This window comes from Achroia grisella, unplaced genomic scaffold (assembly GCF_030625045.1).
Source record: "Achroia grisella isolate CSIRO2021 unplaced genomic scaffold, CSIRO_AGI_Agris_v1 utg204, whole genome shotgun sequence".
In the NCBI taxonomy this organism is placed as follows: domain Eukaryota; kingdom Metazoa; phylum Arthropoda; class Insecta; order Lepidoptera; family Pyralidae; genus Achroia; species Achroia grisella.
In genome coordinates this window covers 2,194,637-2,214,833 of record NW_026712703.1, presented here as the reverse complement: position 1 = coordinate 2,214,833, position 20,197 = coordinate 2,194,637, and the positions used below count along the sequence as shown (strand labels likewise).

The following is a 20,197-nucleotide window of genomic DNA, read 5'->3' as shown; positions in this document are numbered from 1 at the left end:
CCATGATGGTTTCCAGATCATGAGGTCTAACTGATGTATCCCTCTCTTGTTAATATGCATTAAATAACTGTGTAAAGTAGGTGTGCTTATATCATATTCTTATATAAAATAATTTATCAATTTGATTGTTATAGTGATAACAACAGGGTTAGATAGTAAAATGTTTTATATAATGTACTTGTATATTTAAAAATTCTAAAGTAGATATCATATGGAAAAAAGGAAATGTATTCCAGATATTTATAAAAATTCATTAGTAATTAGAACAGGAATACACTTGAAAATCTTTTATAGTTTAGTTAATATTTTATAGTTCTTAACTAAAGCAAAGTCAAGAGATTAGAAAATTAATATGTATAACTTAGAAAGGCAAAATATTATAGGTTCTACTCCCTAATTTATATATTATTCAAGAGTATAAAAAAAAATAAAGCAAACAAATTGGTATCTAAAACAAAAAGTTTGAATGAGCTATCTCTTTAACTTTAGAGGAAAGTGACTTTATAAGGTTTTTTCTTTCAGAACTACACAATTTCCTTGGGGTATTATCAATGACAAAATTAAACACTTCAATGAATATTGTAAAGTATCACAATCTACACATTACAAATTTTTATACTATGCATTATCTTATAAATAGTGTTTTATCAGATTTTTTGTTGAAAGGGTTAATATTTTTTTACAATTACTGCACATTTCAATCAATAATCTATTGTACTAATATAATTGTGACTACAAGAAAAGAATATTAGTATAGAAAACTAAACACAAATAAAAGATTAATATGAGTAAATTTTATTTGATTGTATAAAATCAAAAACACTTAATAAAATTGTGAAAATGAACTTTAATTCAGCAAATTTTATACTAAATGTATAAATATGATATAATCTAGATTTTGTTTTCACTACCTAAATAGACATCATGTTATAAAAAAGTGTACAACTAAAACTAGTAGCTGATTAAACATCTCAATGTGGCTTATCAATTAGTAAGATCTTGTAAAAGCACTTTCATTAAAGTTGTTTATTATACTTAAATAATAGATAAAAATAATGAAGCATCATAGCTCACAACTGATATTGAACTTTCGTACAACAATCATCATCATCATCAATACAAATCTTAATGTCTAGTAAACTTGAAAGATTTAACGAGCAAACTGAATAAATTATTATTCATAATAAGAAACAAACTTAACAATGTTGATAGCTCAAATTAATAAAATATTTTCAACAAATATCTGCATACTTCACACAATATTATAGTAGCAGTGTGTTTGCAAAGGGTTTAAAATTAGAACTACGATTTAATATCTGTTTTGTCAATGCCAATTATGAAATGATATTATTACTATTATTTTCGTCTATTTATTGCAGTACTGATATTGTAAAGTGTAAGTCTTTCTTCACAGCATTATCTTTTCTGAGTCTTGAAACTAACGGAGAGAGGCTGGCCATGAAGCAAATAGCCATTCAAGGCTTGTATTGCCATTGCCGCTTGATCATAATTTCTCATTGTCACAAAACCAAATCCTTTACTCTTATTAGTTTGATGATCCTTGATAATCTTAACAGATACAATAGCACCATAAGGACCAAACAGCTGCCATAAAGTTAACTCTTCTACTTCAGGAGCAATATTATAAACATAAATAGACCATGTACTTGGAGAATTATGGTCACCCATAGCACCCATATGATTGATCCAATGATAAGATTTTACCAATGGATTTCTAGAAAAATTATTGTTGTTATTGTTTTTATGTTTATTTGGATTACTCTTATTAGCATACTTAACAGTTAATGGGTGTAAAAAACCAGGCGGTGTAGTGCCATTTGTATTTTGAATGGCCCTCTCCGCTTCAAACTGGTTCTCATATAAAACGAATGCTATACCAGCAGCTATTCGGGAATTAGCTATTTTACCGAATTGTGCAAAAAGTCCATGTAAATCCTGCAAGGTCAGTTCATTAGGTAGGTTACATACATACAGGTTCCAGTCTGCTTCCGGTTTCAACGGCGGCTTTAACTCTGGATTGAGGAGTGCGTGGGACACTTTTAAAGTTTTATTCTGCATGAGCAGTCCATTGAAAGCCTTCTTAGCCTTCACTGCATCCTCAGGAGAAGCGTATTCAACGAACCCATATCCTCGATTTGCTATCAGTTTACAACTTTCCAATTTACCCATTGTCGAAAACAATGAGTACATCATGTCCTGGGTCATGACTTCAGGAATGTAATTGACGATGAGTTTGGTGGGTGATTCGTCGGGTCCATATTCGTTATTTCCGTGACAATTACCGTCTTGACACGATTCCGACATTTTTTAATTGTTGTCGGTGAATGACATTTTACCATAGTGTTTTATACTTTTTTTAATTCGTTCAGAAATCAAAGCCACGTGCCTAAAATTATGGTTAAAAACAGTATATCACTGAGCAAGGAATCATTACGCGTAAGTGTACTTATGTAAAATTAGTTAATATTCTCACTGCCTTTTATTATATTATACTATATATATATACTTTTTTAATAATTAACAAAATATAACATCATGTTTTTAAACAATTCAATTGACAGTAAAATATACGAGTGGTTTTTTTTTATTTAAACAAAATCTATTAGAAACTAAATTATTAAAAAAACTCCGAAATATGACGACTTCAGAACTTCGATAAGATTATATATAAGAATATATTTTCATATGTATATATGTATATAATCTATCTACTAAAGAATGGATGCGTTCATAGCTTAGAACACATTAATGCAATTTTGAATAAGTACTGAAATTGGTCATAGCCTATGAGCAATTTATGTGACTCATAGGCTCTTTGCTCATAGGTGACAGAAGTCTATAGCCATGAACAAACTAAATATTTGATAAGAGCCACAAATTACTAAATGAAGAGTTTTAATACACTAAAATTGTACTGTCATTAAAATATTAACATTTACAATCAAAAGATAGAATAACATTATTTAAATATGACAACGCTATAAAACTCATCCCAATTTTATTTGGTTTTAAAGTAGCATTTCGTCTTTTAAAGTGTCATAGGCAATTAGGCACGTTCTCCTTCCAAAAAAGTAAAAATGGAGTACGTATGTTCGAAATTTCGAACTATTTTTTCTACCTTATTAGTAAAGTCAAAGTGTACCAAATATATGAAATTTAGTTGCTATTCTAATGATGATTTTGTATTAGTTTTCATTATTAGATTCTGTTCCATTATAAAACAGTTATTTTAGGATTTTTTTTGTTGGGTTGTTTGGTCTATTGTCAGGTGTCTGTAGCACCTGTAGTACTGCGACCTACATAGATCTATTGTGCTCGCCCTTTTTCAAAGTTCGCTAACTAGACACGTCAGGGACAAGAATTAAAGGATATTCTTAGGAGCGATGGTTTTTATCTCCTTGGGAAAAAGTGTAAACTTTCCAAAGGAGATATTTCGTTTACACATCCTATGTGGTTGTTTCGTTGTTCCTACAACCACATAGAATGTGTAGTGGCTTTTCTTCTTCAGTTTGGCAGAATCTGCAAATTTTTGTCGTGCATAGGCCCAGTTTTGACATATGCTTGTTTAATTTGCAGTGTGCTGTGCCTGAGCCCTAGTCATCACGGATATGCTGTTTTTACTCAATCGCAGTAGTCTATTGGAGTATATGTTCGAGTAGCCCGATATTAGGGATTTTGATCCGAGCAAGAAATGCCAGGATTGATATATATCAATCCTGGCATTTCTTGCTCGGATTCTTATTCAGTGCTTCCCAGTTTTAGGTAAAGAGGCACACCACAGAAGGGTTCGGTGCCAAATTGGGCGGTTTTTGCCCCTAACTTTGCCAGATGGTCGGCATTTTCATTGTCATCGATGTTTGAGTGCCCGGGGACCCATCTCAGTATACCTAATATTATTTCTGCTTCCATCATTTAGTAGCAAGATACAGTTTCTAATAAGATCGGATTTCGTACGAGTAAAGTGCTTGCAGCTTGACTGACCAAATAAATGTATATGTTCTGATTGATGTAGTTAAGGCTTAGGATTACTTCCAGATAATTAAGACGTAAGTTTCAGCCTGAAAGATGGAAGCGTATTTTCCGAAGCCTATATAGTTACATATTTTGGGTTTTACGCCGCATATTTCACATCCTACATCATCTCTTGTTTTGGACCCGTCTGTAAACCAATCTAGGTCCTGCTCTGAGTGAGTCGGTGTATGGTTATTTTGCCATGCGTCTCTTAAGAAATTAAGGAATTTTTAAATACAAAACTACGTGGGTAGATGGATTTGACGCCATAATGCGTAAAAGAGCTGCATCACTGATCTAGAATTCGGGGGAGCACAGACAGCAACCTAAAAACTGTTGCGAATATACCTGATTGTCCGCTCCAGAGGCACTGGATATCGTTGCATTGTGGACCCAGTGCTTCTGGACGTGGACACAGATATATGTATTAAATATATCTACGTATCTGTATATCATAAGTTACTAACATAGTTTTATAAGTTTTTACTAATATGGATAATAATATGGATGTAATCCGAATTAAAATAAATAATAATAAAAACTCCGTTCCATTGTCTGTATGTTTTTCTGGTAATCATCATCAGCCCACTGCTGCACATAAGGCTCCCCAAGGCACGCCACTGAGCATGATCTTCAGACCTTCTCATCCTGTTACTACCCGTAACCCTACGTATGTCGTCGCTCCACCTAGCTGCGTCCTACACTACGTTTACCAATTCGCGATCTCCACTCTAGACACACGTCTAATCCAGCGAGCATCGGTTCTGTGACAGATATGACCAGCCCAATGCCACTTCAACTTACAGATACGAAGAGCCATGTCGGTGACCTTAGTTCTCTGGGGAATTACTTCGTTTCGGATTTTATCCCTCAGAGAAATTCCAAGCATAGCTCTTTCCATAGATTTTCTGGTAATATCCATGCAGAACGGATGACTTCGAAAAAACTTTACGGAGTAGGCAGGGTTGTTAATAATCAGGATATACCATGTAAGGTCGCGGTCCATGGTTCCACGCGGTCCACCTTGGATACCATTATTGTTAATACTTTGTGACTTCGCAACGATACATTAAAAAAGATAAAATCCTTTCTTCGAAAAAAAAACAGTGCTTCAGGAACCATTAATTTGAATAAAAAGAGATATTGAATGCTACGGCTATATTTTTGTATAAGTACACAGTTAATTTTGTATGATTACAATATTCGTTAAACACGGACTTCACATTTACATTAACAATTCGCATTTACATGTGAAATATATACCCATATATAAGCACAATCATTGTAATTAACAAGTTGAAACTGTTGTACATAAAAATTGAAGATGTAACAGCAATATACGAAGATAATAACTAAATATATAGATAAAGTTAAAATTGTGTAGATTTTTATAATTTCCTTTACTTCTTAAAAAATCTATACATATAAATAAAATTGGAATACACTAAAACTAAAATATTAACTAAAATAATTTTTTATTACACTACACAAAAATATTTTTTTTTACAATTCTTGTTTGTCTGTCTGTTTGTTCCGGTTAATCTCTGAAATGACTGGACCGAGTTTGACGGGATTTTTATTGGGAGGTAGTTGATGTAATAAGGAGTAACTTAGGCTACCTTTATTTTAGAAAAATAAAGTTAAATTCCACGCGGGACGTCGTCCGCGGGCACAACTAGTAAAAATATAATACGTAATTCCCACGCATTGACAAGGGCCGGGGTAGATGATGACGTTACGTAATTTAAGTCGTAACATAAGTTGCCTGTACAAACATGTGTTCACTTGTACCTTACTTGTATTGTGACAAATACACCTGTACATAGTCTTAGTCATCAATAATGAGAAAGTACTAGCGTCGACATGCAGCGGGTGACATAGAGATACATTGTTAGTTTTCAAGCGCCGGGATATATTAAATTTAATTTCATCTTTATATCAAAATTTTTATTGATAATTTCCATTTTATCTTAACCAATGTGTAGAGAGCATAATATATTTGAGTTGTCCCTTGTGAAAATTTCTGCGGAACTGAATTTACGAATAGAAAGATCTAAATGGTTAAATCACAGATACAGGTATATATAGACGAAGGCATTTTATTAATGTGGAATTTATAAAAGAATGGTAAATCGGAACATGTAAAAAACATACAGACCTATACAAAAGAAATAAATACTTATGCATACAATTGTGTATTGTGCGGGAATAGAATCCTTGCCTATCGGAAGTAAATCAGTGGGTTAAACTGCTGTACCACCACGGTCTTCACAAAACCGGAATAAAGTAAATAAACTACATCCCTTTATAAAATGTATTATTAATATTAAATTAGGCACGAAAATACAAACTGTCATTTGTTTTCTTCAACCCTCTAAAACTTTTTTTAAATAAATTTCACTTAGGAATTAATCTAATCCTCTTCGAAAACTTGTGCGATTTAATTATGCGCTATAGTGGCTAACAGCGGAAGGAGTAGGGTAAGAATACAAACGCAAAAAAGTACTGCTAGTTACGATATCTATGTATATCTATATCTGTGTGTAGTTAAACTAAGACAACGATAGCTATATTATGTTTTAAAACGTTTAATATGACTTATTCTACAAATCGTAGAATTTTCGTTTTTTTTTGTACAATTGTAGCCATATAATATTTCAATAAGGAAGCAAATACATTCTTATAGCAACAATACAACATCTATAATATATAGAATTGTAGACCCTTATTGTATTGACGGATGGCGGAGTGTCAGTTTAACCGTAGGCTGATATAAGTTGGCGACAGGCCAGCTAGACTACTGACCTTAAGTAAACGAATAATATAGCATAACATAATATAATGTATAGCATAAATATAATCAGGTATAGTATAATACAATAATTTTCATACGTTGCTACTTGCGTCACGAAAGACTGAGGCTGTTCCGACGTTTCATTTTAAGCAGCACACACTATCCAGTAAAATAATGCCAATATAAGGTATAACTTTGGGCTAAAGTTAAGCTAAATGAGACACTATGGTGTAGGTTTTTAGCGAAGTTTTTATTTTTTATATATAATATGATGATATTATTAGTATTGTTTTATATTAATAAAGGTGGTCAAAATAATTAAAATGTTTTGCTACCGGTATCCTTCCAACCATTCGTTAATAAGTTAAGGGCCTTAGACGTAAGTAAGAATCGAATAAAATAGATTAATGTTATAAAATCTATACTTGCCAATTTATCTATATTTAGTACATACATAGTTTTCTCTCTATAACAATATCAATCATATTTGAACAAACACATATTTGCTTATTTTTATAAAACATATCAAATTGATAGATTGGAATGATTAATAGTATATCTATGAATAAAAATATGTTTTCCTTGTTACGAGATTTATAGGGGCAACTTTAATCACGTGATGATCGAAAGGGGAGGAAAAAATCACGATATATCGTTATATATCGTGATTTTTTTCTTCCCCTTTCGGTGTACTTGTATTAAAATAAATATTTCGTATATTTATTTAAAGATAATATAAAAAAAAATAACAATTATTTGTAGATACTAAAAAAATACATGTCATTTTTTGGGTTGGTCTTAAACTTCATCATATAACAGCACCAAGAGAAAGGGTTAAAATATACTGAAGAAACATCACATGATTAATGGATAGCCCTTAAATAAATAAATTTGAAAGCAAACCGTTATCAACCACTTAGAAGTAACATTATGTTGAATAAATAACATTAAATAAATTAAAAAATAATAAAAAATAAAGTTTTCTAAACTATATAAATAATTTAAGTATACACTTGCTTATTTCTAAATTCATGTGTAGTCCGTGATACATGCCAATATTTATTTTAATCATTGATGTACCTAATGATTCATTATTTTTACAACAATTCAGTTATTCTTCAATTAATCTGAAAACTATATCGTTTGCTGACGTTTCATCAGCTGGAAAACGGAATTAAAATAAAAAAAAATTCAACTGCGTTACATCAGTAAATATCAAAAGTTTAAGAGATCAAATACTGTGAATTAATGTCAAACAGTAAATAAAAGGACTCCCTATAAGCAATATACATTCATAATTATAAACAAATTTGCATGGTGGATACATTATAGGTATAATGAAGTATATACATTAGTAAATAGAGAGCTCAATTGACACAGCCTCCCGATGCAAAATATTAAACGCGTAATAGTGTTCAGTTCAAATTATCGTTTAAAATAAAATAATACTGAACAATTTAAAAGTACAGTTTAAAACTGTATACATCAACTGGAATTATATATTGTAATGTTACCAATTATGTTAGGCTATAGGTTTACAAAAAGTAATATTATTATTTTTCACAAATTATTAAGTATACCTTTATAATATTACACATGTGTATAGCATGTGACCAATCCTGTAACATATCATGTGTAACAACAAATCTTACACTTATCTTCCATTTATTATGACTATCGTATAAATATAAACTTTTTCAGCAATATTTGATATTTTATATTATTAATTTTTATTCTTTGTATATTATTTTAGATTCCACAAATCACAGTTTTGTAAAATTAATATTCTATATACTTAAGTATATCAACAATCTTGAACATTCAACTGATGCACAATTCATTGAGAGTTGTGGTTAAAATATATTATATGTTTATATCTCTTATACATGCAATGTTTAATTAAAAAAATCTTTAGGAGCCGATTTCAAAAAAGAAATCGGTAATGATTTAAACCAACAAAACAAATCTTCAATTTTATAAATTGTTAAAATCACAATTACATAACAAACTTAATTACTCGTTATATTATATAAGGATACATACCCATGGGTACTTCATTACAATATAATTATATTGATAAATTATTATGGGAATAAATAACAAGCATAGTCTATATATTCTGACTTATTAATAATCTCACTAGGTAAAGTTAAGAACCCAACATATCCTCCATTGGTTTAATAATGCTAATTAATTACATTACTCATGCCGTAGTGATTAATACTTATTATTAAAAAAGTTAAAACAAATAATATTCATACAATATGCTGAGCTCTTATACTGCGATTATCTAAAAGCTATATATTATAAAATATAATAAATTGAAAAACAGATCAAAATCATTACTACATACAATTATTGTCATGATTACTCATTTCATAAAAAAAGTAATTCTTTGGTTTGTGTTATACGTTTAGTCAGTTTGTGTAGGGCAATAAATTTAGGCAGTATTTAGAATATTTTCTAAACTAGCATAAGTACCAAAGACGAAACCGGTAATACCAAAAATTATTATGGCCACATCCTTCCACAGTTTCCAATCATATTTGCCCAGTTGGTCTGGCCAAAATGTTATTATTTCTATGAACGGTGGGAATATTAAAGCCAACGCTGAGCTGCTGAAAGCACCGACCAATGAGATGATACCACTCAAGTTGGGAATTAAAGCGGCCGCTGAAACTGGATGATAGATAAAACATTAGTTGTCCTCGTTCACATAGATAAGTGTCATGATAACATAGCAACTGTGACAGCTTCGTCTAAACATTTATGCTAACATTATGTTGAACAAAATTATATATACAGTACTTATGTATATTATTTACAAAACTGAATATTTTTTCATAATGCCATAACAATTAATTTTCTAGACTAACATTTTAATTTAATGGCTGCTTACCTATTTGCAAATTTTCCTATAATTTTACAAGGATATCCATACAAACAATGTTTTTATTTAATGAATATGGTAAAAAATCAACATGGGCTGTGATGTGCATTCATAGATACTGTCACAAACACTAGACTACTACAGTATTAATTTGTAATAGACAATTTAACAGACGTGAAAAATAATGTGATCAGAAAGTAACGACTGTTATTCTCTGTACATTTACTGTTGGTCCCTTGTGGGATAAACAGAAGCACCATTGCTTCATCTCACATCATATATTTGCCCAATAAATAATAAAGCAATATTTATTTAAATTATTGTTTGTAATTACTATCGTAATATAAGCACAATGCTGATAACCCTATGCACCTAGGTGTGTTATAATATTTATATAGGACAGAATAACTAGTATTATGAGATATGTTATCTGCTATAAAACAAAGAATGTCAATGGAAATTTATGATACTTACATGTTAGAGATATAAGCACAAATCTAGTCACTGCTTCCCCATGTTTTAGAGCATTTTCAGATGTTACTTTCGATTTAATATATGGCCACACAATATTCATTGGAACATAAAACTGGAGCCCGTATGATAGAAAAATGGAAGCAGCCATAACAGCTCGGACGCTTTGCGCCAATCTGTAAAAATCATTATTGCAACATAAATAAACAAAATTTATAAGTATAATAAAATCTTATATCTGCATATCTTAGCAATCGCAGCCGTCACACAGCTTGCTTTGTAAGCTGTGTTTCGGTTGTAGAATTAAAAAGTAATTGTATTGAGATATAGAATAAGAGCAATACATCTTAGTCCTTTAGAATGGCTAACGTATAAGCAGTATAACGAGATAACGTGATGGCCGTAATGGAGTTCATGTATATTAAAACAAGTTAAAGCTAGTAAGTAAAGTTAGCCACGGTTATTATCAATTACAGTGATATTGCCGCAATTGATTAAAATGCGTCCGGTGTCTCTCCAGTTACACAAATAGATAAATGAATTTGAGAAATATCTTAAAGAAATAATTGTTTTCTTTTTCTTGCTAGGAAATAGGTACTTAGGTACGTAATTACATCATTATTAATGTTATTATTTAAAGTATTATTGATAATATGAACCTTACTATATGAACTTATAACACTGCTGAGCCATGTTTATAAGTTGTTTTCGAGAGTCATCACGAATCGTCTCGCGCGCAGGTTTGACGACTTCCAGCCTCCCGAACAAGCCGGGTTCCAAAAAGGTTTCAGTACCATAGACCACATTCATACGCTGCGGCAGGTAATTCAGAAGACCGAAGAATACAACCTGCCACTTTGCTTGGCGTTTGTGGACTATGAAAAAGCCTTTGATTCGATCGAGACGTGGGCTGTGCTACAGTCTCTCCAGCGGTGCCAAATTGACTATCGATATATCGAAGCGTTGAAATGTTTGTATAAAAAATGCCACTATGTCAGTTCGCCTCCACGACCAGAATTCGAAGCCTATCCAACTGCAGCGAGGTGTCAGACAAAGCGATGTCATATCGCCAAAGCTGTTTACCGCTGCGTTGGAAGATGTCTTCAAGCTTCTGGACTGGAGCGGGCTGGGCATCAACATTAACGGCGAGTACATCAATCACCTTCGATTTGCCGACGATATCGTGGTCATGGCTGAGACCCTGGAAGACCTTAGCAAAATGCTTAAAATAAACATGGACAAGACGAAAATTATGTCAAACGTCCTTGTCGTACCTGCTCCCGTAAAAATCGGAGATTCTACACTCGAAATTGTCGATCACTACGTATAGTTAGGGCAAACTATCCAGCTAGGTAGATCCAATTTCGAGAAAGAGGTCAATCGTCGAATCCAACTCGGATGGGTTAGCGTTCGGGAAGCTCAGATATATCTTTTCGTCCAAATTTCCGCAGTGTCTCAAGACGAAGGTTTACGACCAATGTGTGTTGCCAGTGATGACTTACGGAACAGAGACGTGGTCGCTAACTATGGGCCCCATCAACAAGCTCAGAGTCACTCAGAGGGCAATGGAGAGGGCTATGCTCGGAGTTACTCTGCGTGATCGAATCAGAAATGAGGGGATCCGCAGAAGAACCAGAGTGACCGACCCAGCCCGAAGAATTGCGACTCTGAAGTGGCAATGGGCAGGGCACATAGCTCGTAGGACAGATGGCCGTTGGGGCAGTAAAATCCTCGAGTGGCGACCACGGACCGGAATATGCAGCGTGGGAAGGCCTCAAGGTGGACCGACGATCTGGTCAAGATCGCTGGAAGGCATTGGATGCGAACAGAGCAGGACCGATCGTCGTGGAGATCTTTGGGGGAGGCCTATGTCCAGCAGTGGACGTCTTCCGGGCTGCGATGATGATGATGATGATGAACCTTATTATTTATTACATTTTCCTTATAACAATTTCCACATCGCCATCTAGACCCAAGCTAAGCAGAGTTTGATAGATAGCGATAGTGATATATATAGAAAACACCTAGACCCATAAAACAATCATACTGACGAATACGAGAGTTTGTATCGTGCGAGGAATTGAACCGAACCTGCGACTCTACTGTACACAAAAATAAACATAAAAGTTTGATTAATTTCTAGAATACTTACAAGTCATTTGGCAAATTTAATGTAATACTGCCGAGGACGTGTTCTCCATACTTCAGATATCCAAAGAATCCGATAGCAGTATACAGTGCTGCTACAATGACCATGCCTGTGTTAAGGACTCCAGTCCATCCACCAAAATCTTCTGGCGTTTTCATATTATTTTCTAGCGGTAAAATCTGTAATTGGTACACTGAGTTAAGACTTCTGATTTGAATCAAACTTTTCGATTAAAACAAAATTTGCGATCACTATCTCTCTAATAAAACTAAATAAATGCAGTAAATGGAGTATTCGTATTTTGACGCCTAGTATTTTACAGTGCGTAATAATGACATGCACAGGAAAGAAAACATTTTTCGAAATATTGTCAGTTAAATATACTCGATGTGATAGTTTTTTTATTACTAAAAACTAAATCTACTGACATGAAAAAATATTTAATCTAAACTATTTTTTCGACTCATACTTTTTCTAAATATTTGAATGGAGACTGATAACCAAAACAAAGATAATTTTAATTTTGGACGAGTAACTTTAATTATTCAACAATCCATCCTGCATATTATTTAGATTACTTCAGTATTCCATCATAGCTATTAAGACGTCATGAAAGTTCTAAGATATTAGCATATTCATGAAAAAATTTTCCTGAATTATGTATAAGTATTCGAATTATAAGAACAGCTCTTTATAAAGCAGCTTTTTATAAAAAATCTTATTGTATGCCTGCTAATTTATGCGGCAAATACTAAATTCACAGAACATGATATGTTTCAGTAAGCTTCGTTACCATTATTATGATAGCTGAATTGAAACTTGGTTAAACATTATTTTTTATTTATTTTTATTTCATTAATAAACCATTTATTAAATTTCATGATTAATAAATGGTAAAATTTCATGATAGTAGCCATAATAAAGACTTTACTAAGTGCAAACACATATCCATATAAATAAAACTCACCACTCCAATTCCCTCAAATGCATATATAGCAGTGCCAAAATACAATGGCAACTGATGCCAGCTCGCAAAGGCTTTTACACTACTGGTTGGTGGCAAATCTTGCAATATATAATAGAAAGTAACCACTAGGCCCCAAGCCGTCATAATGGAAGCTACCAGTGAAACTGGAGTCAAGTACTTTAAATTCTTCACCATAGCCAACGCTAATATCGGTGGGAACAACAAAGCTAAGTAGGTGTGTACACTTAGGTTTATATGGAAGAAATGCATCGAATCTTGAAGGTTAGTCGCAACAAACAGAAAGTACACACAGCAAAATCCTAATTGCGTTATTACCAAAAAGATATTGATGATAGTCCTGAAACAATAAATGTTAGAATGAACATAAGTCATGTTACATATATGTACATTGTTAGTTGCTACACAGTCTGTGTAACGGCGTTGTTATATACATTACATTGTGAGGTAACCGCAATAAACAAATTAATTATTCATAATGCAACAATATCGGGACGGAAAATAACTTTATATGGATGCTAGATAAAAATGGTAAGCATATTATTTATTTATCTCTCTTAGGCTGGTAACAGACACCCGGTTAGTCATCAGGTTGGCTAAATGGGACTCCAATTGGAGTATTTGGTTGCTACAACGCCCTCTTTGAAGATGAACGGCGTAGCAATCAAAAACACCAATTTAATTTACCGAGTGTCAGTTAACAACGGTGTTCCGATAAAAAAAACTGTGTCTAAAAATATGTATTTTGGGAAACAACCACAGTTAAGTTTGCTTTGATGATATCATAAATTATTTTGAAGAATGAATTATGTTTATCAGGATTAAAAAGTACTTAACTTAGTAAGTAAACTTTTGGTAATAAGGAATTATTAATTTTATTGATAAAATCTAATGTGTAAAATTCCCGTGTCACAGGTTTCGTGTTTATACTTCTCCGAAAGGGCTTGACCGATTTTTATGACATTTTATATGTATATCCAGTACGTCTGAGAATAGGTTTATAACAAATTTTTATACCTCTAATTTAAGTGTTAAGGATGGCTCACCTCAACAATATATTTTTTTTTATTTTTTCGACAAAATATATTATTTTCTTATTATGTGTCATTAAAAATACATCCAGCCTTAAGTTTTCACCTTTCTGCCACCAACCGCTATTTTTTAACAGCGATATTAATTTACATAGCAAAACAACGTTTGCCAACATAGAAATATATATGTGTAGGGTACTTGCTGTCCCAGCAAGTACCTACACATATATATTTCTGTATATTGCATATATATTTGTTCTTTATGGAAATCATATATTGGGTCGGAGAAGAACAAAAACCAATTGTTATATCAATTACGAGCATGCATACGAAGTCTTAATCAGAAGTAAAATTAGTTTTACATTTGAAATAAATTCTGGATTGCGTTGATGTTATTGAGAATAATTGAGACTCATCTCTGCCTTGCCTTTATACCATTATTTGGGGTCGGCGCAATAGGTATGTCATCTTCTTTCATCGGTACTTATCAGCCGTTATACCTGACATTATTCTCCTTTTATGCATAGTCTCTTTCACATAGTCTATCCATCTTTTTTTAGGAAGATAAAGAGGGAGAGACAGTAATAGAATATGAAAATCAGATGCCAATAAATATTAAAAATTATAGGCGGAGCTAGCCGTGTTATGGCAATAATATTAAGTCAGGGCAGATGCGGCAACAAATCCAGCCCGAATATTTTTTAAAACACGGTCAGTCAATGTATCACGCGGACGAAGTCGCGATCAATATCAGTGTCTATATATTAAAAAAAAACATTTCTATATCATGAACCATATAAAACCGTAGTTCGGTTTAAGGATAAGCATGTTTTAATTATCTATTTCGCATATTAAGAGCAGCGCACTTTATCGAACTCATTGCTCATTCGGCTTTACGAAGAGAAAGTCAGTTACTTAGATAAATGTGCTACAGATTTATCGTGGTTTATTAGAGTAGGAGTATTTTTTTTATTGATATGATTTCGAACAAACGAAACCCAAAATATGATTAACATACGTCAATCATGTAACCACCGAAACAAATCAAATGAACCTTAATTCGATCGAGTTGCCTTATTTTAGGTTTTCAATGGCCACATTTTAACTAAATCAGATAAGCACGACATAAGAAAACAATATATATATCATGAAATTTATATTTATATTTATAAACTACAGCTGAATTGGAGTATTAACAGTTACTACTTTTTTCGAACTAATTCAATTCAAATAATTTATAACTATGTACGGAATGTTAATTAATTATGTTTTCATCTTTGCGACAATTATAATGCTGTTTGTCATAGTCAGCCTATACAGTTTTATACCGGACGATAATACGGGCGACCTCAGAAGCACTGTAAACCCGTAAAAGTACTTAAGGAGTACATAACTGTCAAATACTGCCTGATGGGTACGACTTTAGTCTGATAGCACCGCCAGAGTATCGAGCCTTGGTTGTAATTTCGATCTCATATAGACACATACTTATATAAAAACTATATAATAGCAATGTTAAAAATAAAATATTATATTATAAGATTTAACTAGGCACGTGAGAAATTAAAATCAAAATATCGATTTAGTCTGAGGATTGTATATCCTCAGAGTAAATTGTGTAGGTATAGCGACAATTTAAAATTGTTTGGTTTAATTTATAAAAAAGTAAATAAATATTTTCATGGCCGTAATCCTTGATGTCTAGAGGTAAAGGTAACGCAATTATCGGGTAGGTATGTAAATGTAACAACAGATATGTCACCTTTTCAGGTTATTTAAATCAAACAAAGATGAAAAGATGCTTCTCGAACCAAATTGTTTTCAGCATTTTCCATAAAAACTGCCATTGATTAAAAATTCAAAATCGCACAGATTAATTTATTGGTGTTAAATTTTTAGATTTCATGACCCTATAATAGTCAAGATCAGCTAGAACTAAATGGGAATTTCATATATTTGCATAGCAGATAAGCAGAAAGCAATATGCTTTAGATAATGAGTTATAAATTAACAAAATATGTCATGGGTGGAAAATTTATATTAGGAGGTTTATAATCAATAATGGGTATAATTACTATGTGTGTTCAGCAAACAAAATAACATATAGGTACTGTTAATAGATAAGTATTTAAAACAAGATAATTGAAATGAGTGTGAATGAATTTGTTATACCTACAAACAATTTTTCCCAGCAGACTGTATTGCTGCAATTTACTTGAAATTGTATAGATACAGAGCTTGTTTGTGTATCTATTAAACCAATTTCAATTATCTTGTTTTAAATACTTATCTATTATAAGTATTTAAAACAAGATAATTGAAATGAGTGTGAATGAATTTGTTATACCTACAAACAATTTTTCCCAGCAGACTGTATTGCTGCAATTTACTTGAAATTGTATAGATACAGAGCTTGTTTGTGTATCTATTAAACCAAAATTATTTTCACAAGTATTATTATAAATATAAAGCAAAGATCAGTAAGATGTGGTGATAGTTGTTACTAAAAAATACTAAATTACTGAATAGATTTCATTGAGATTAACACACACATAATTATAGATTACACATTTTATATGTCTAACATTTATACTTGTACCTTCTTTTATATATCATTGAATAAAAATAATATATGTATTTGAGTGAATGAATTAATGATTGTATAAAAATAAAAATCCCTTGATATGAAAATAAACTTAATATGAAAATTAATATGAAACTCTTCTTTGTAGTGAGTGCTCTACATCTGTTAGAATTGTCCCAAAAATGAAAACACTACTGAACTACTGCAATAAATACACTTATATTAGAAGAAAAGCTATTTATATATATATATATATATATATATATATATATATATATAATAATAATAATATATTTTATTGACACCAATTTAAGTAGTTACAGTTATTCTCCTTATAAACTATTACATTTTTGTTAAATACGCATCATACATATAATTTACCAGTAGCATCTATACTATGCCGAGCCTGTATCATAGATACTACCTTCTTCCAGCGACAAATAGGTAAAAATTAAAATGTTGCAATTGCGTGGGTAGATTTACATTTCAACTTGTACAAAATATGAATGAATTGCATTGGCACCAATCCATTCGCAGCTCGTAAACAGGTTTACAAGTGACTCAGCGCGACCACAATAACCATGAACATAAACAATATAATAACGTTAGTTTGTTCTGTGGGAACTAGTCTTTTTGTAATGCCAAAAGTAACATATTTTGTTTTAGCGATGTTTAATGTTAAAAGATTATTGTGTAACCATTGAGCCACTATTTGAAGTCCTTTTTCAGTTATAATACTCGTCTCCTCCCATGTCTTCCCATAAAAAATTAAAGCAGTATCATCAGCATAAGTAAAGACTTTACAATTTTGAATTAATAAGTTACAGAGATCATTGACATAAAGTAAGAAAAGGGTAGGACCGAGGACACTACCTTGTGGTACTCCATGGGATATATCAGCTTTAGGGCTATAATAATCACCAATTTTAACTATTTGTTTACGGTTTGTGAGATAATCTTTGAACAAATCAAGCACTTTACCACGAATTCCACATATTTCCATTTTCTTTAAAAGAGTGGGGACATAAACAGTATCAAATGCCCTGGCAAGATCTAGAAACACACCAACACACTTATTTTTTGCATCTAAGTGAGTGGCTATAAATTCAGACATTTCTGAGACAGTGTCCTTCGTAGACTTGCCTGGTCTAAATCCGTATTGATTTGTTGACAATATATTATTATCATTAAGGTAAGACAATAGTCTCCTATTTATAATCTTTTCAAGTATTTTAGACATTGCAGGTAACAATGAAATAGGACGGTAGTTGCTTACATTATCACCATCTCCCTCCTTATATATGGGATGTATTATTGATGTTTTAAATACATTGGGAAAGGTAGCTGAACTTAGGCTCAGGTTACAAATATGCGTAAGTAAAGGCACCAAAATGTCTTTTGCCAGTTTTAGCAGTCTAGTAGGAATATTATCGTATTGTCGAATCAGTTTTTAAATCAAGAATTATTGAATTTACTTCATCTTCTGTTGTTTCTAGCATAACCATAGAATTTACAGGACTATTTTCATCGAGATTTACTATATTTCCATTATAATAACAAAAATCAGAATTTTTCAGTAGCTTATCTGCTAGGTTCCGTATATAGTACATTAATTTTATAGCTTTCTGCAAACATTTAGGAATTGTGAGTTACTTTTGTAATTCATTTATAAGTAATTTTAGGCCCTTGGTGCTATTGAATCTAATGCTAAATTAATGTATGAAAGTCCAAATACAATGCAACTTGATTAAGTTTGGACTCATTTGATTTCTTTCAATTTTCAAGTACACAGGGTTCCCTTTAAAACTATTGTTGTTAATTCCAGGACAATTTAGCACAATAGACTAACTAATTTATCTACATTTTATCCCCTACTGCTGGTGATTTACAAGCAAATACTATTAACATCAGCAGGGTATCATCATCCATAAAAAATACATTTTGCTTATAATTTAATTTAAATTACATTTTATGTTATGTACATAGTAACCACAGACACTCACAAAATTGACACACTCCACAATTATTAAAATTTACAATTAATAAAGCACTTACTTCATTTTCTTAGCAAACGGCCTGAGAGGAATTGGTCCTGAAGCAAATGCATCTTCAACAGCTTCAGAAAAACTTAATGCTGGCCTTTGGTTCCTGATGCACAGCTCATGTGAACATCTCACTAATATATGCATGCAGTGTGTACAGATTACTCCCATGAACAAAGTTCCAAATACACCTGAATATATTTCATATTTATTAAGTATATCAGTAATTTGAAACATAATTTTTCAACATGTTTTATCATTTTTTTGGAAAGAAAATTTTATTAGAATTCTAAATAATATGTAATCCAATATACTTAATATAAGAATGTTGAATAATCATTTATTTTTATTGTATCTACATACAGATACCAATAATATATATTATAAGCAAGAAATTTGCCTGTTGCCCTTAAACTAATGTTGTTAAACTATGCATTGTTATGATTATTAATAATTACAACCCATCAAATAATACTAATTCATTAGAACTATTAAGATAATTCATGAATTAATTATTATAAACTTTAAAAAAATCTCTTACCAAGAATTAAGCCAGAATTTTTAAATGCATCTGGCATAGCCAAGATGCCTGTTCCTATATTTCCTTTTAGGAGGTGGATCAAAGTATCGAAGTTCGAAGTGGGATGTTCCAAACATCGTTCTGCTGCGGGGTGATATTCACTTTTATCTTTTTCGGTTTTAGGTACAGCTGGATCATTAACTAATTCAACAGTCTGAACTTCAACATTGTCAATGGGTACCGAAGCCCCTATGAGAAGTGGTTGCTTTTCATCACTCATTATTAAGTTATGGAATATGATGCCACAAACCCATGTGAGATTAAAAACAAACAAGATAATATAGTCGATGTCTAATTTTCTATTTCAATTCGCAGTTCAATAAAGAAGTCAACTAGTCAATCACAGTCACAGACATAGATTCAATTACTGAAGAATAAATAATATCAATAGAATCAGATAGGTTTCTCAGAATGTATTTAATAGACAAATATCTACATCTATAATACTAATGTGTTTACGCAGATGAAATAATGTGAATGAGAAAAAAGGATGGTAATATATTTGTCAATCTTTGAGATTGAGTTCAATTTTGCCAAAGTGTCAAATAATTGTCATACAACGCTTTTTTTATTTGATATTTCCCGTCTCAGGGTAAGGCAAAAGGACTCAGCCCATACAGCAATGGTGTCATATAAAAG

The 20,197-nt window shown here is 31.8% G+C and overlaps 2 protein-coding genes across 3 annotated transcripts; both read right to left on the bottom strand.

Moving 5' to 3' along the window:
- Positions 1–362: 362 nt before the first annotated feature.
- On the bottom strand, positions 363–2,346 carry LOC131841903 (ELAV-like protein 2). The gene has a single exon (XM_059190275.1). The coding sequence runs from the start codon at positions 2,323–2,325 to the stop codon at positions 1,417–1,419; it is 909 nt and encodes a 302-aa protein (XP_059046258.1). The 5' UTR covers positions 2,326–2,346; the 3' UTR covers positions 363–1,416.
- A 6,875-nt stretch (positions 2,347–9,221) lies between these two features.
- Positions 9,222–20,090, bottom strand: LOC131841962 (proton-coupled amino acid transporter-like protein pathetic). 2 transcript variants are annotated; one of them, XM_059190377.1, is made up of 6 exons: positions 19,520–20,090; positions 18,992–19,169; positions 13,304–13,661; positions 12,340–12,515; positions 10,191–10,363; positions 9,222–9,505 (listed from the first exon to the last, which is right to left on the bottom strand). In XM_059190377.1, exons 1-6 carry the CDS (start codon positions 19,776–19,778, stop codon positions 9,267–9,269), a joined length of 1,383 nt encoding a protein of 460 aa, XP_059046360.1. In that variant the 5' UTR covers positions 19,779–20,090; the 3' UTR covers positions 9,222–9,266. The 2 variants fall into 2 exon arrangements, with proteins under 2 accessions (XP_059046360.1, XP_059046361.1); XM_059190378.1 differs by having other exon boundaries at positions 18,992–19,112.
- Between the last annotated feature and the right edge of the window lie 107 nt (positions 20,091–20,197).